We start from the raw sequence: 14582 nt of genomic DNA on the forward strand, positions 1-14582 counted from the left end.
CGATTGTGTTAAGTGCATTTTTGGGAAACGCACGTGAAACAATAAAGAACAAAAAAACGTAGAAAACACTCGTAAGAAAACACTCGTAAGCACTAAGATCAATCGTTATCGAGAAACGCAGCCCTGATTATGTTAACACACTTAAATACAATTTTACAAAAGCACAGTTTGTAATATTGTCAAACACGTTACTTTAAAGTACATTTTAAATCATTGTTTACATTTTTTTTTTATTATTTTGCTTTAAACAACATCGTAAAGCACATGTAAAATACTTGATTATAATTTTAACTGTAGTGTTTTCAATATTATTTTTAAAATGAATATATTGCAAATATACTAAAATGCTACTTCATCAGTAGTCCTTGTATACAAAAATCACATTAAAAAAAGAAATATACATATACACACGCACACACATTATAACATCACATTAAATAGTGCTTCATCATTCATGGCCATAGGCGATCAAGTCTGAAGCTAAATTCACTAACATTTTTGAAAACAGACATTCTTTTTCATTAACAAGGAGTCACACAAGGGGGAGCTAAAGCTGTTCATTCTGTTAAACTGGGCATTGTGGTCTCAAAATGAAAAATATTCTGGCTTGACCCATATATTGTTCAATCATACTTGTTCTTATGCTTTCAAACACTCCCTCTGTGCTGCAGGTTTCTGAAGACCCCTGAGGAAATCATCCAAGGCAGGTCAGACCGCACAGAACCGTCAGAGTCTCCTGACAGTCCTGCATCTCCTGACTACAGAGAAGACGCTCTGGAAGTATATCCTGTATCGACTCCTACTACACTGAGCCCCAGCTCTGATCACAACTTCAGCATATCACCAATCCCATAACATTCACTCCCTCATTCTGATCCAGGATCAGCCTTAGTAATTAATTATCCTGACTTTTTAGAATGGGAAACCCCGAGCTGATCTTCTGTCAGAGTGAACATCCAATGCAGCACCAGAGATGGCTGATATCCCGAAGAGGTTCCACAGGAGAATATTTTAGGAGACGCTCAGACCACATGGTTTTGACTCAGGGTAGTAGTGTGCCGTTGTTTGCTGTTAGTGTGTGTTAAAAGCTAAGCGACACTAATTTCTCAACACAACAATTCTGATTGATTCTCATAGTTGATTATTAGAGTTGATATGAAATTTTCTCTCAGGTTGTAAAACTGTGCAATGTTATTTTTTTTTTACAGATTTGTGAACTGCACTGCATTACTGTATTGCATGGTTGATTTATACCATTAATCAAATATCATTAATAATTTACAGAATGAAATCTGTGAATTCATTAATCAACTATTAACCGTATAAAGGGAGTTGACAAATAAGATGCTCATGAACTTTTTTTTTTTTTTAAGGTTGAAAAGTATAGATTTTATATTTGATGACACTTTATTTAATAATTTCTTTCAATACTTTTTGCAGTTTTCTTACAGTAAATATTCCTGTATGACAAATAATTGTTTATTAAGTGCAAATAGTTCATTTTATCTAATAAAATCTACATGAATAATAATTAGAAAAATTTGATGAATGGGTCAATGCAATGAAATGCCATGGACATAGGACCCACTTTGAGCCGACCTCCTCTACAACTGTTTTTTTCCCACTTTCTTGTAAAACCTATATATAAGTTTATAAAAGTCTGAAAGAAGAAAGAAGAAAGAAAAAAAAACTATAGTCTCTACACTCTAAACCCTAGGGGGGAAGTCGTGGCCTAATGGTTAGAGAGTTGGACTCATAACCCAAAGGTTGCGGGTTCAAGTCTCGTACCGGCAGGGATTGTAGGTGGGGGGAGTGAATGTACAGCGCTCTCTCCCACCTTCAATACCACGACTGAGGTGTCCTTGAGCAAGGCACCGAACCCCCAACTGCTCCCCGTGTGCCACAGCAAAAAAATGGCTGCCCACTGCTCTGGGTGTGTGTGTTCACTGCTGTGTGTGTGTGTGCACTTAGGATGGGATAAATGCAGAGCACTAATTCTGAGTATGGGTCACCATACTTGGCCACATGTCACTTCACTTCACTAAAAAATGCTGGGTTAAAAAGGGACAAACCCAGCTATTGGGTTGTTTTGACCCAGCGGTTGTTCCTTTTTAACCCAGTGCTGGGTTATATGTAGCCCAGCATTTATTAGAGTGTATAGGCTTTTTTTTTAATTTTTATATCAACATAGAACAGATTTTTTTCTGGTTATGCCAAGCTGTAAAATATTTTAGCGGCCTTAATCCTCATCCAGTAAATCATGATCAACTGGAAAAGTCATGGGGCCTTTGAATATTGCTGTGACCAATGGGGCCTTTGAGTCAAAACTGTTGAGAATCACCTTAAAGCAATCCATTCAGCTGGGGGAAGTGACACATCACTAGTTTATTACTTAGGGTAAATCATCCCTAACTATGTGAATGGTAGGTACATTTAAAATTACTTTGTCTACATAAGTTTTAGAAGAGGAAGTTGATAACTTTTAGTTTTAGGATTCATAGCTCTTCTAGGTTTAGTTCTTTCTGATGTGTGTGTGCTTGAAATCTATGATCGGTTTAGCTAATCTCTATGGTAATCTAGTTATGGCTGTGCTCGTTTTAAGACTAAACGTCAAGCATATGACTGCTCTAAAGACAACAATAATACATTTACCTCTGATGGCCTCAGAAAGTGCGTAGACACAGATATAATAGGCCTACTTTAGACATCACGAAGTGAGGAATTGATTTAAGAATTGGATCTCCTCAGTGGCTTCACATCATTCACAGTGTCCCAGAGGGGAAGGAGGGACGTCTGTGGTTTGGTAAAAATCTTTTTGATTTAACAACACCGTGACTGTCTGTTTTAATATGCTGTGCTGATGCGTCACATCCAAAGTTGGTTCGAGCGTTGAAGAACTGAGATTATTCTAGTCATGTCATCCCCGTTATGCGTTCTGTCTCAAAATGAGAACCTCTCCGTGTCTTTCTGCGGTTCTGGCTTTCTAGCTACATACCAGCTCGGTGCTGCGCAGAGTCTTTTGGATAACGCGGCCTGGATCCTGCAAGGAGCTCCGAGGGTCTACGGCGCGTCTGCCGGTTCCCTTGTCGCTGCAGCGGTTGTCTGTGGCTCCAATCTAGGTAATCTGAGATCTTTCTATTCATAACGTTCATTGATTGACTAAGACTTAGTGTTTTACTCACTGTAAAGGTTGTAGGTTCAAATCCCACCTCAACAGGACCAGACTGGTACTGGGTTTACAGGTTTTTTTCAACTGCTTATATACCAAATCTTTACTTGTCACACAATTTCTGAAAACTGACACTCAAAAACACCGGAACCACACACAAAACCATACACTAATTCTCAGCCTTTGACTCAAAGTTTTGTAAGCAGTTGAAAAAAAAAAACGGTAATGTGCTGTAAGTCACTAAAATAATAATGACTTATAATTGAGTCAGTAGCAGGGGCGGACTTACCCATTAGGCAAAGGTAGGCGACCACCTTGGGCCCCCAAAAGCCATCCTTTTTTTTGTGTATCCTGCTTGAAGGAGATGAAAATATTATGCATCTGAAGTTGTAATTAAATATTGAGAAACAGTGTGTATTATATGTTTATAATTGTTTTAAATGCCGCTTACTCATTTATGAGAAGGAACCAAGTAGAGGACACATACGCAGTTACTTTTTTGGTTGATATAATCCTTAGGTGTGTAAATGTATAATTGCCTTTTCATTCTTTTTTTCAGTTTTATTTAAATTTGTAGTTAAAATAACTAAAAATAAATGTATTTTAAAGTTTAGAATTAGACAGCCTTTGCACACAGGCTTATGCTGGTAACTCATCAGTGGACTTTCCTTGTCAATATAGGCTATATTTTTTCACACTTTTCTCATTCTATATTTCTGAAGTTCCAAAAGCGCCTCCTACTGGCAGAGAATTAATGTTCATTTTCAATAATCCAGTCTGCATTTTTGTTCAGACCAATGCGAAAATCCACATATATAACCACGTTTTAAATTAATATAATAATTTATACTTCTGGCTCACCCCTGGTTTAAATGCTCAATTGTGAGGTTTATCATTTTATAATTGATATTGTTTTTGTGAAAACCTGTATCTCAACTGTAAATCAGTTGCTATTTCGTGGTCTACAACATAAAAGAAAGCCATTATAACATGTACAGTCAGTAGTCATTAAATCCACCCTTTCTTCTCACAGGACGTGTTCGAGACCAGCTTTTGGAGTTTGCGCGATTTACTAAACAGCATCCTCTCGGTCTTCTCAGTCCCACGGTGGATATTTTCCGGTGGCTGGAGGTCACACTGCAGCGCTGTCTGCCTGATAACGCACACACTCTGGCCAGCGGCCGTCTGCACATCTCCATGACTCGCATCTCTGATGGAAAAAATGTCATCGTGTCAGAATATAATTCCAGCGATGAGCTTATTAAAGTAAGCATTATGATGTTCATTCAGAGTAACATTTTATAATACACATACAGTAGCAAAGCACTAATAAATCCTTTGCAATCTGTTATAGTTCATTCATAGTTTATAAACTGTAGTCTCTGCATTGTTAATACATATGTACAAACAGTTATATTATTGTTTAATTAGCTCATATGCAAAGAGTCAGATGTTTTATTATCCTTTGTTAACAACTTGTTAACCATACCAAACTGATGTACAGTATTTAAAAACCAGTAGAAAAGGAGCTGTTAATGATTCATTAGAAGTAAATAGTGCTCACTTTAGATTAGTTCATGGAACATAGTAAAATAAACGACCTTTATTAAAGAATGCTCATTTTTAAACAACAAGAAGATCAACTTTATCAGTTTGAATTAAAAGGCATCAAAACTCTAGAAAGCAGAAGCAAGATAGTGCACATAGTAATATTTATGAAATATGGGTTTCTTAGCAAATTCTGAACACATGCAGCCCTTCCTTTCTAGAAAGAACTAAATAAAATTCATCACTTGGGCTTATTTGTTGATGACGGAATTGTGTTCTCTCTTTAACTTTGTAGTACTGGTCAAACTCTTGTTTTTTCATTCTCTTTCACTTTTTCTTTAAATGGCCTTGTTACATCCTCTATAAGGCACTTTTGTGTAGCTGCTTTGTCCCTGTATATTCTGGAGTGATCCCACCGCAGTATAAAGGTGAGGTGAGTAAAAGTGTTTGTACCGTAAGTGCCTAAAAACTACAGAAATGTGGGGAAGTCGTGGCCTAATGGTTAGAGTCGGACTCATAACCCAAAGGTTGTGGGTTCGAGTCTCGTACCGGCAGGGATTGTAGGTGGGGGGAGTGAATGTACAGCACTCTCTCCCACCTTCAATACCACGACTGAGGTGCCCTTGAGCAAGGCACCGAACCCCCAACTGCTCCCCGGGCGCCGCAGCATAAATGGCTGCCCACTGCTCTGGGTGTGTGTGTTCATGGTTTGTGTGTTCACTGCTGTGTGTGTGCACTTTGGATGGGTTAAATGCAGAGCACTAATTCCTAGTATGAGTCACCATACTTGGCCACATGTCACTTCACTTTTTTCACTTAACTTTTGAAATGCACTAAACCAACAGACAGCCCAGAATAAGCTATAAAAACAACACCCCTGTATATTCCCAGCACTATATGGATGGAGGTTTCACAAACATCCAGCCCTTCGAGGATTCCTCTCCCACCCTCACCATCTCGCCGTTTGCTGGACACATGGACATCTGTCTGTCCGATACCTCCACCATCCTGTGCGATGCCATCATCCAGCAGCTCTCCTTCCAGTGCTCCGTCACTAACTTCATCAGGCTGGTGGACGCCTTGTTTCCTCGGGACTGGAGGGTGAGATCTGGAACTGTGTCCTGACACAGACACATAGAAGTCTATGGTGCTTTTTTTCCTTTTCAGAATAAACACAAACCTGAACACCTGGATAGAAACAAAGAGCTTGAACATTGTGTAACTTTTTCTTGGCCCATTAAAAAAAAAAAAAGTAAAAATGCTGTATGGTTTAATAATTGAAATGATTTCACTCAGAAATTGCTAATACATTTAACAAATAATTACAAAGAAACAGCAGCTACAAAACGTGAAAAGACTGAAGTAGTAGGTTTTTTTACAGTGTAATATGGGTGAATAAATTATGACGTAATTTTTAGCAGCTACGTTTCTGTCATTATTAACTGCATTTATTGTTGATTGTCAGATTCTGAAGAGGGCTTTCTACAGTGGGTACCAAGATACTGTATACTTCCTGCAGCAGAGCAGTGAGTTTTAATCAGATTTTTATTACTATCATTATTATTATTCATTTATATTTAAAGTTGAAGTACTCATAGGTATGTGTACACTTACTTTTTTTGCATTTGGTAAGAGTGATACATATAATGTCAGCGTATGGAGGACTAAAACATACTTTAAACCCTTTCATGTCAACAATTGTAGCGATGCACAAATGCTTGTGAGTCTTTTGCTCTATTTGTGTTGGAAATGTTCAGACACACCAATCTTAAAAGGTCAATGAAATTAAACAGAGGAGTCACTAATATTTCCAAAGTCGTTTACATGTTAGAGGATGTTCGTACATTGATATTATAAATATTAGTGTTCATGCAAACAAAATAAAAAAAGTATGAGCTAGAACACATTTTTTTATACAAAAACACTACCATTCAAAAATGTTGGGGTCAGTAAGATTTTCATTCATTCTTTCATTGGTTGGCAAGAAATTAAGTAGTTTTGTTACGTATGGATGCATCAAATTTATTTTATGCAATTTCTTTTTTTTTTTTACAATTTTACATTGTTACAGAAGATTTCTATTTAAAAAATGCTGTTCTTTTGAACATTCTATTCACCTGAGAATTTCTCCAAAATGTATAAATGTACAAAAAACTTATTGTATAATAATATTATCATTGATAATTATAAATATTATTATTGATAATAATCAATGTTTGTTGAGCAGCAAATCAGGATATTAGATTGATTTCTGAAGGATCATGTGACACTGAAGACTGGAGTAATGATGCTGAAAATTTAGCTTTGACTCCGGAATAACTTAAATTTTACAATATATATTCAAGTAGAAAACGGTTGCTTTAAATTGTAATGATATTTCTCTATATTACTGTATTCTTGATCAAAGAAATGCAGTCTTGGTGAGCACAGGAGACAAAAACATCAAAACTTCTTGCCAACCCCAAACTTTTGAAGGGTACGGTATCTACTGGCATCACATTGTTTAGAAAAATATTAATTATTATGAGACACCTTTCTGAATGTAAATGTAAAAGTTGGACAGGCAGTTTTTGTCTGTTGCTATCTTGTGTATTGTAGCCCATTTTGAATGCTGTATTGACCAGTCAGCATTTAGAAGTAAGGTTTTAGATCTGTCCACTTGCTAACCGGCGCTGTATCTCTCACCTCGACAGATGCACTGCCGCTGTATCCTCAACGGAGAAAGGAGTCTGATGCGTCTGATGATTCGGTGAGCTCAGATCACTGGATGCTGACACAGACTGATCGTGCAGAGGAAGAGGAATCCCATCAAAACTGCCCTGAACAACCTGCAGTCAATGGGGTTTGTTCATCCGTGAGTCCATCCCGTCAAGAGCCGACAGTACACAAGAGCTCACCAGTAGAGGTTCAGGAAGGTACTGTAGTGTCCCGTTTACATTTCTGATAGTGGAGCATTCGATACAGAAGTGAAACAGTCTCCTATTCTCTGTTTTAGTGCTGCTGTGTAATATCGTGGGGCAGCTGGAGATTGTGAGTAATTCGAATGCCGCTTTACTTCAACGGACGCTCTCATACCTGCTCTTACTGTTCACACTGCCAATCTGGAGTGCCACCACCTTATGGGACAGGTACTGATCTAATTATAGTTTATTTCGGAAAATGTTTAGTAATGCACTGAAAATATTCATCCAAACGTGAAACAACCAAAATAGACTTACTTTTGATATGAAACAAAGTCCCAGCTTTCAAATTCTGTAAATTTACAATTTCACTACATAATTTAAACAATTAGTGTGTGGTGCATGAACCGATCATCTCTTCAGTTATGTCACAAAATAAACATGAATGAACATCAGAAGGTGTTGAGAGAAACAGTACAACTTTGTACGTATGTATCATGCCTCATGTAATCACTCAGTGAGTGTTGAATGAAAGAGCTTGTAAACAATATGTCACATAATGTTGGTTTACCTCAATGTCCATCAACTTGTTGGTTTACGCTACAGACGGTGATAACTTAAAAGATCAGTTCACTTTCAAATTAAAATTTCCTGATGATTTACTCACCCCCATGTCATCCAAGATGTTTACGTCTTTCTTTCTTCAGTGGAAAATAAATTAAGGTTTTTGATTAAAACATTCCAGGATTATTCTTCTTATAGTGGACTTCAACGGCTACCAAACGGTTGAAGGTCAAAATTACAGTTTCAGTGCAGCTTCAAAGGGCTCTACACGATACTAGACGAGGAATAAGGGTCTTATCTAGCGAAACGATCGGTCATTTTCTTAAAAAAAAAAAAAATTTATATGCTTTATAAACAGAAATGCTCGCCTTGCATTGCACTGCGATGCACGTCCACGACTTCACGTAATACGTAATCACATTGAAAAGGTCATGCTTGACGTAGGCGGAAGTACCGACTCAGTCAGTGTTTACAAATGTGGAGAAGGAGGACCGTTCAAAAGTTGTTGTATGTTCAAGGACACATATTCAAATTTTTTGTAAACGGTGTTTGACTTAGTCTTTGCACGTTCGACTTGTAAACACTGAGTGGGTACTTCTTTAATCATATTTCTATCACTGGTGAAAAAATATTTTGTCTTACATTAAAATAGACAAATTTAATTAGCCTATTCTATTTACGTTAGTATGTGAAGTCGAAATCAACCTCAACTTTGCTTTAAAAAGCATCGCAAGAGCTCCTAACTGAAGATCACATGATCACAAACGGAAATCACTTCTGTGAAGTGACCATCGCATGTTGCCTTCACTAACGAACTTCTGGAAGGGCCCTTTGTGAAGGGATTCAGTTGTTCACTTTCGCTTGGAACGTCCCTACAAATGGTGTCCCCTTCCCGAAGTGCCCTTCAAGGGCGCAAAAAAGCCGTTTGGAATTCGCCCTCAATGATGTCAAAGCTGTAATTTGATTGGTTATTAAGGCACACGTGACACAAGTTAGCCGTTACGCTTTCTCCAATAGTAAGTAATACAGACCCTCTCATCTCCTTATAGTAAAATAATCTCTGCCTTCACCCCCAGCTGCTTTGTTTATGGGGTTTCCAGGGTAACGGCTGCATTTCTGCTGCTCAGCGCCATCTGCTGCCAGAGAGTGAATGTGCGCGTCATCCAGATGAATGTGCTTTCATTCATCACAGAGCCAAATACTTAAATATTTAGAATTTATAGGCTATTTATTCTCAAACTTTTTTACATTTTAATCTGGACTACAACATGCCCTTGATATTGTTTGAAAGTGTTTTGATTCTTTATTGTTCAGTCACACTTTACATTAGGGCTTCATTAGTTGACATTAGTTAATTCATTAGTTAACATAAACTGCCAATGAAAAATTCTTCTGAACATTCATTAATCTTAGGTATTCCAATATTTAATAACACGTTGTTAAAATCAAAAGTTGCAACTGTGTTATTTAATGAGCTAACATGAACTAAGAGTTGTATTTTTAAACAAAGATTAATAACTTCTGTAGCAAATGTAGCTATTGCTCATTGTGAATGCTAATGCATTAACTAAGGTTAACTAATGAAATATCTTATTGTAAAGTGATAGGCTACCTATTGGTCTTTATAATTCTTTTGCACTTTAATCAGTGTACAATTTTTAACTTTATACATTTTAGTGTATTGCTTTATTGTATTTAAATGTTGTTATTTTTGTTGTAAGAAAAAAAAAGTTATTAAACCTATTATACTGTATTATGACAACACTTTTTTGACCATTAATTGGAGTAGTAAAATAATTATAAAAACAGCCTTATGTGCAATTTATATGTTTATACAACTCCATTTGAGTAGCCTATTTATTATTATTATTAAGTTTAATCAATTAATTAAATAAATGAATTAAATGATTATTTAATAAACTTGCAGTATAAAATCCATTTTGGTACATCACTAGTTTCCTTTAAATGCATAAAAGTGAAAATGAAAAGCTAAAAATTAATAATACACAGAGCCTAAAACAGGGGTGGCCGCAACATCTGTAAAAATGTTAACATCATTGTTTTTAAAGGTTAAAATTTAATATTCTTACTGAGTTAGAACTCAAAAATCTCTACAAAAATTAAACACTGGCCTTCCGTAGTATGGTACATTTAGATCATGACGACCACAGGTAAAACCACACTTGGCACCTCACTACCATGGTAAAAAAATAAAATAAAAATAACCATTTATAGAATGGCTTCATGGTAGGGCTGCACGATTAATCGAATGCGATTGTCATGCGCATTTTGTTAGTAATGCCGGTTCTGTAATCAGCAGGAAATCATCATCACGTGCTTTCAGATGGAGCAGCATTTACTACACATAGATTGGCATTTTCTGGGTTTCTTCTGCGAGGCGTATTTGGAGTTTCAGCACGAGAGCGCCCTCTGGCCTTTGGATGGAGATTTACTGCTGATCACAGAACCGTGCTTCACTGAAAGATACGCATGACAATCGCAGCTTCTGTTGAATCGCGATCTCGATTCCATTTCGATTTATCGTGCAGCCCTACTTCATGGTATTAAGTCTAAACACAAACGCACAAAACAGCTAGCTCATAACCATCAATGTAATTTGGCCTGTTCATTATACTCCCTTAATACATGACTACATTAATAATTTAATAAAATTCTATATAAATTTAATACATAGCAGTAACAAAGGGGGACGGTCCTTTGCGAAGGGTCAATTGGCCCGTGTGTTGGACTTTGGATACCCCTGACCTAAAAGGTTTTTATTTTAAAAGGCAACATTCTTATGCTGCTCATAAGCACTTGTGATTTGTTGTTTTGCAGGTATCAGAAATGGCTCACTAATGCTATGACTGTGGCATACTGGCTCTGGCATGGTATTAAGCTCTTCATGATTTTTATACTCAAAATTGTACTGTCCTCTACAAGGAAAGCCTTTGGAGATATGTAAGCACACAATAAAAACATTTTTTTCTGCTGTTAACTGTTAATGCTACCATTGTGGAAATTAAATTTGAAAATCATAACTGTCTTCTGTCTTTTGCAAAGGATGCTGAGTCTGATCAGTTTCATACCTGCGCAAGTTCACGATGAGCAGCACAGACGCAGAGAGCTGTCTGAGAGACACATGACCTCCTCTAATCTGAATGGGCACGTCTCTGCTGTTTTCCCGCCGAGTCCCTCCATGGCACAGACCCTCCCAAAGCTCTACACGCTCCTGTTTTCACTAGAGACAGAGAGCAAGTGGAGAAGACGCAAGATAGAGGTGCAACACACATTACAGCAGCACGTGGCTGGTGTGAAAAGAAATTAAAAACATGCAAGAAATGCAAGATGGTTGAGGTTACTCAACACAGAGTGAAACTGATATATTAATCTGTGCTGCTTCAGATGGAAAGTTTCAATGTTTTAATGCAAAGTACTGAATACTAACACACGACTAGCATTGGGACAGCACTCTATATTATTAGTGTCCTTTTCTTTGTAAAGACCCCATGAAATTTGGTAATGTCTTATGAGCCCATATTTTTGCTGGTGAACTAAAAGGCAACAAAAATAATTATAGAAAAAAATAAAGGATTTTACTAAATGTATTTTAGGGCTGTCTAAAATATTACTATATTACTTTTAATAATATTAGTATTTTTTAAACATTCACATATACCAGGTTTTATAATATTGCTGTTCCATTCTATTATTTATGTCAACAGTAAGAAAAACATACAGATCTGCATATAGATTTGTGGAAAAAATTAAAATACATTTATAAATATCAATCTCAGTTATACTGTCAACTTTTCCAGTTTTAACATTTTGCTTTAGTATTATGAAAATAAAATAGCCACTTGTTGGTGTTGTTTGCTTAATAATGCACTTAATATTTTTTCTCACACACTCAAAATGGGCTTTTATACGTGAAAATATACAGCTGAATGGCCACCAAAAGGAATGAAAGCTTTAAATTTAAATCATAATGATTTGTGCCAAAGAACATTTCTGACCAATTATATATATAATATATGCCTTTGCATTTATTTTATTTTGGTTTCATTTAAAAGCAGATTTTTAATCAGTTCAGAATATATAGGACACCTGTGTTGTATGGCCACAGCTGACTATTAATTAGGTGGTTAGATCACAGGACTTTCATCAGACTCTGACTTCTGACTCCAGGAATCAGTTGAGATCGATTAGCAATGGTGCTCAATGCAGAATGTGTTTATACAGGATGCACTGAAATGTCAAGGGTGGCTAATACCATTCCAGACGCCACTGCTGCCATTCACATCCACTAACAAATGCTGCCATTATTCCATGGCAACCATTTATAAAGACATTAACTCCAAATGTGGTTTTACTAAATGATTTTAGCACAATGGCACAAAACAGAGCATATCTAAACATGGGCCTCAATCATGCAGTCGTATGATGCATCTGCCAGCATCAGAGCCAACATTTACTGACGCAACCTCCTCAGTTAAAAACCATGACAAATTACCTTTTATAAATGCCATTATATGAAAACAGATGCTCAACCTGGTCTAGCCAAATAACACATGATAGTTGTGATCCATATCTTACATTTTATACCCAAGTGTAATGTTGTTTAGCGTAAATATCATTTCTGAAATGAGGTTACACACAGCATGAGACCCCGATAAACGTTCAGTTTTCCATGGTTTAGTCTAAATGTCACACATTTATCTCCAAAATATCTCCAATGTACACTACGGATCAGATTAGATACGGATTTGGGGCCGGTATGATTTTTTATAAGAAGTCTCTTGTATTTACCAAGGCTGCATTTATTTGATGAGCAATACAGTAAAAACAGTAATATTCTGAAATGTTCTTACAATTTAATAGAACTTTTTTCTATTTTAATGCATTTTAAAATAGCTCAATTATAATTTAAAATAAGCAGTCATTACTCCAGTCTTCAATGTCACATTATCATTCAGAAATCATTAGAATATGCTAATGTGGTGTTCAAAAAACATTTCTTATTCACAGTTTTAGTATCAGGTTCAACCCTGTTGTAATTTTTACAGTCGGTCATTGTATAAAGCTTACAGTATAAACAAACTACTAAATTTGGCTTATTCACAAAAGCAGCTACAAATATATCACAGTTTTTCCCCCCTGAGTTAACTCTATTGCACTTTTTTTTTGTAGTTTTTGACTTCACAGTCAGTCTGTATCACTTGTACTCTGTTCTTCCAAATCTTCAGGCACCTGCCAGGAAACGAAAAACATGATATGCGATCAAACCACTTACAATAAACCATTTAAAACCATCTATAAGAAACAGGAAACTACTGGAACTTAATAACTAACATACTTAATAACTAAAAGTTTGATTTATAATGAAAAACCTTAAATTTCAAAACTCCAAACTTCCCAGTAGAAAAATAAGCATCTATTGAAAGTAAGCTACAAAAACAACCCAATGCTTCTGCAGAAGTTTCAACTTCTACATAAATAGTAACATAAATGCACACATTAACCCATTTGGTGAACAGAAACTTGGCCCAGTTCACCATAATCTATTAATAATGCAGAAATGTCTGCCAAATTAAATTTGAAAAGTGTATTAAAAATGTTTATTGTGTTTTTAAACTGGTTTTGAGGATAACACACTTGCCATTGTTTGAATCCTGCCGCATATCTCTCAGATGAGAGCGTTTCTTTAGAAAGCCTCATATGTTTGCTGAGAGTGACGAAAGGCTGTAAAGGAAAGATTGTGTGGAAAGGCCTTATATGAAGATTTGGGTGTGTTTTAATTAGTGCTGTCAATCGACTACAAAAAATAACTAATTAATCGCACATTTTTCTGAAATTAATCGCGATTAATCACGATTAATCCCACCTAACATTAAAGTTTTTAAATATACTTTTATATTGCAATAATTTCACATTCAATCTTCAAATTAATGTACAAACAACAAAGACAGTATATTTTTTTAAATATTTGTTTAATGGCATCTTTTTTTATGACTGAAGGCCAGTATCAATGATACCAATACTGATTTCTCTATAAAATTGTCTTAAAGTCTCTATTAATGATCTGACGAGTTAAATCGGGTGTGTTAGATGAGTGAGACAGTGCTGGGCTCCTCCAGGACAGTTTGGAAAACCATTTCAGAAACATGTTCTTAAATGTGACTCATATAAAATATATTACATGCATGCAGTTTTAAGGCAGCTTTAATCGCCTTTTTGGTAACTTCATGACTTAACTGACCATGGCATTGCATGCACGTTAGGGCTGTCAAAATGACTGAAAAATTAAATTAGAATTTTCCACTTAAATATTATCAAAATTCAAATTTAAAAGGCATAATTTCAGTTAGGGGGAAAAAAAGCTTTTGGCTTCTCTCCTGAGG

The 14582-nt window shown here is 36.1% G+C and overlaps 3 protein-coding genes across 4 annotated transcripts in view; 2 read left to right on the forward strand and 1 right to left on the reverse strand.

The window, feature by feature from the left end:
- The window catches only part of etv7 (ETS variant transcription factor 7), a 12870-nt gene extending 11690 nt beyond the window's left edge, over nucleotides 1-1180 (forward strand). For both annotated transcript variants that reach the window (XM_016497543.1, XM_016497542.1), the window contains one exon: nucleotides 672-1180. In XM_016497543.1, coding sequence (XP_016353029.1) covers nucleotides 672-855 — 184 coding nt within the window. In that variant the 3' untranslated portion in view covers nucleotides 856-1180. The remainder of the gene's footprint in view (nucleotides 1-671) is intronic.
- A 1734-nt stretch (nucleotides 1181-2914) lies between these two features.
- On the forward strand, nucleotides 2915-11525 carry pnpla1 (patatin-like phospholipase domain containing 1). The gene is made up of 9 exons (XM_016497518.1): nucleotides 2915-3119; nucleotides 4203-4435; nucleotides 5085-5150; nucleotides 5609-5818; nucleotides 6183-6243; nucleotides 7411-7632; nucleotides 7713-7845; nucleotides 11020-11142; nucleotides 11245-11525. Exons 1-9 carry the CDS (start codon nucleotides 2915-2917, stop codon nucleotides 11507-11509), a joined length of 1518 nt encoding a protein of 505 aa, XP_016353004.1. The 3' UTR covers nucleotides 11510-11525.
- Nucleotides 11526-13378: 1853 nt separating this feature from the next.
- LOC107696966 (uncharacterized) overlaps nucleotides 13379-14582 on the reverse strand; it is an 8439-nt gene continuing 7235 nt past the window's right edge. The window contains exon 6 of the mRNA XM_016497544.1: nucleotides 13379-13431. Within this exon, the coding sequence (XP_016353030.1) occupies nucleotides 13387-13431 (45 nt within the window). The 3' untranslated portion in view covers nucleotides 13379-13386. The remainder of the gene's footprint in view (nucleotides 13432-14582) is intronic.

This window comes from Sinocyclocheilus anshuiensis, unplaced genomic scaffold (assembly GCF_001515605.1).
Source record: "Sinocyclocheilus anshuiensis isolate Anshui unplaced genomic scaffold, SAMN03320099.WGS_v1.1 scaffold130, whole genome shotgun sequence".
Lineage (NCBI taxonomy): Eukaryota > Metazoa > Chordata > Actinopteri > Cypriniformes > Cyprinidae > Sinocyclocheilus > Sinocyclocheilus anshuiensis.

Bases quoted from the DNA above. Each gene is read 5' to 3' on its own strand.
- pnpla1 (XM_016497518.1), top strand. From the start codon at position 2,915: ATGTCATCCCCGTTATGCGTTCTGTCTCAAAATGAGAACCTCTCCGTG. The intron at 5,819-6,182 runs GTGAGATCTGGA...GTTGATTGTCAG, and splicing joins TGTTTCCTCGGGACTGGAGG to ATTCTGAAGAGGGCTTTCTA. The intron at 6,244-7,410 runs GTGAGTTTTAAT...TCACCTCGACAG, and splicing joins ATACTTCCTGCAGCAGAGCA to ATGCACTGCCGCTGTATCCT.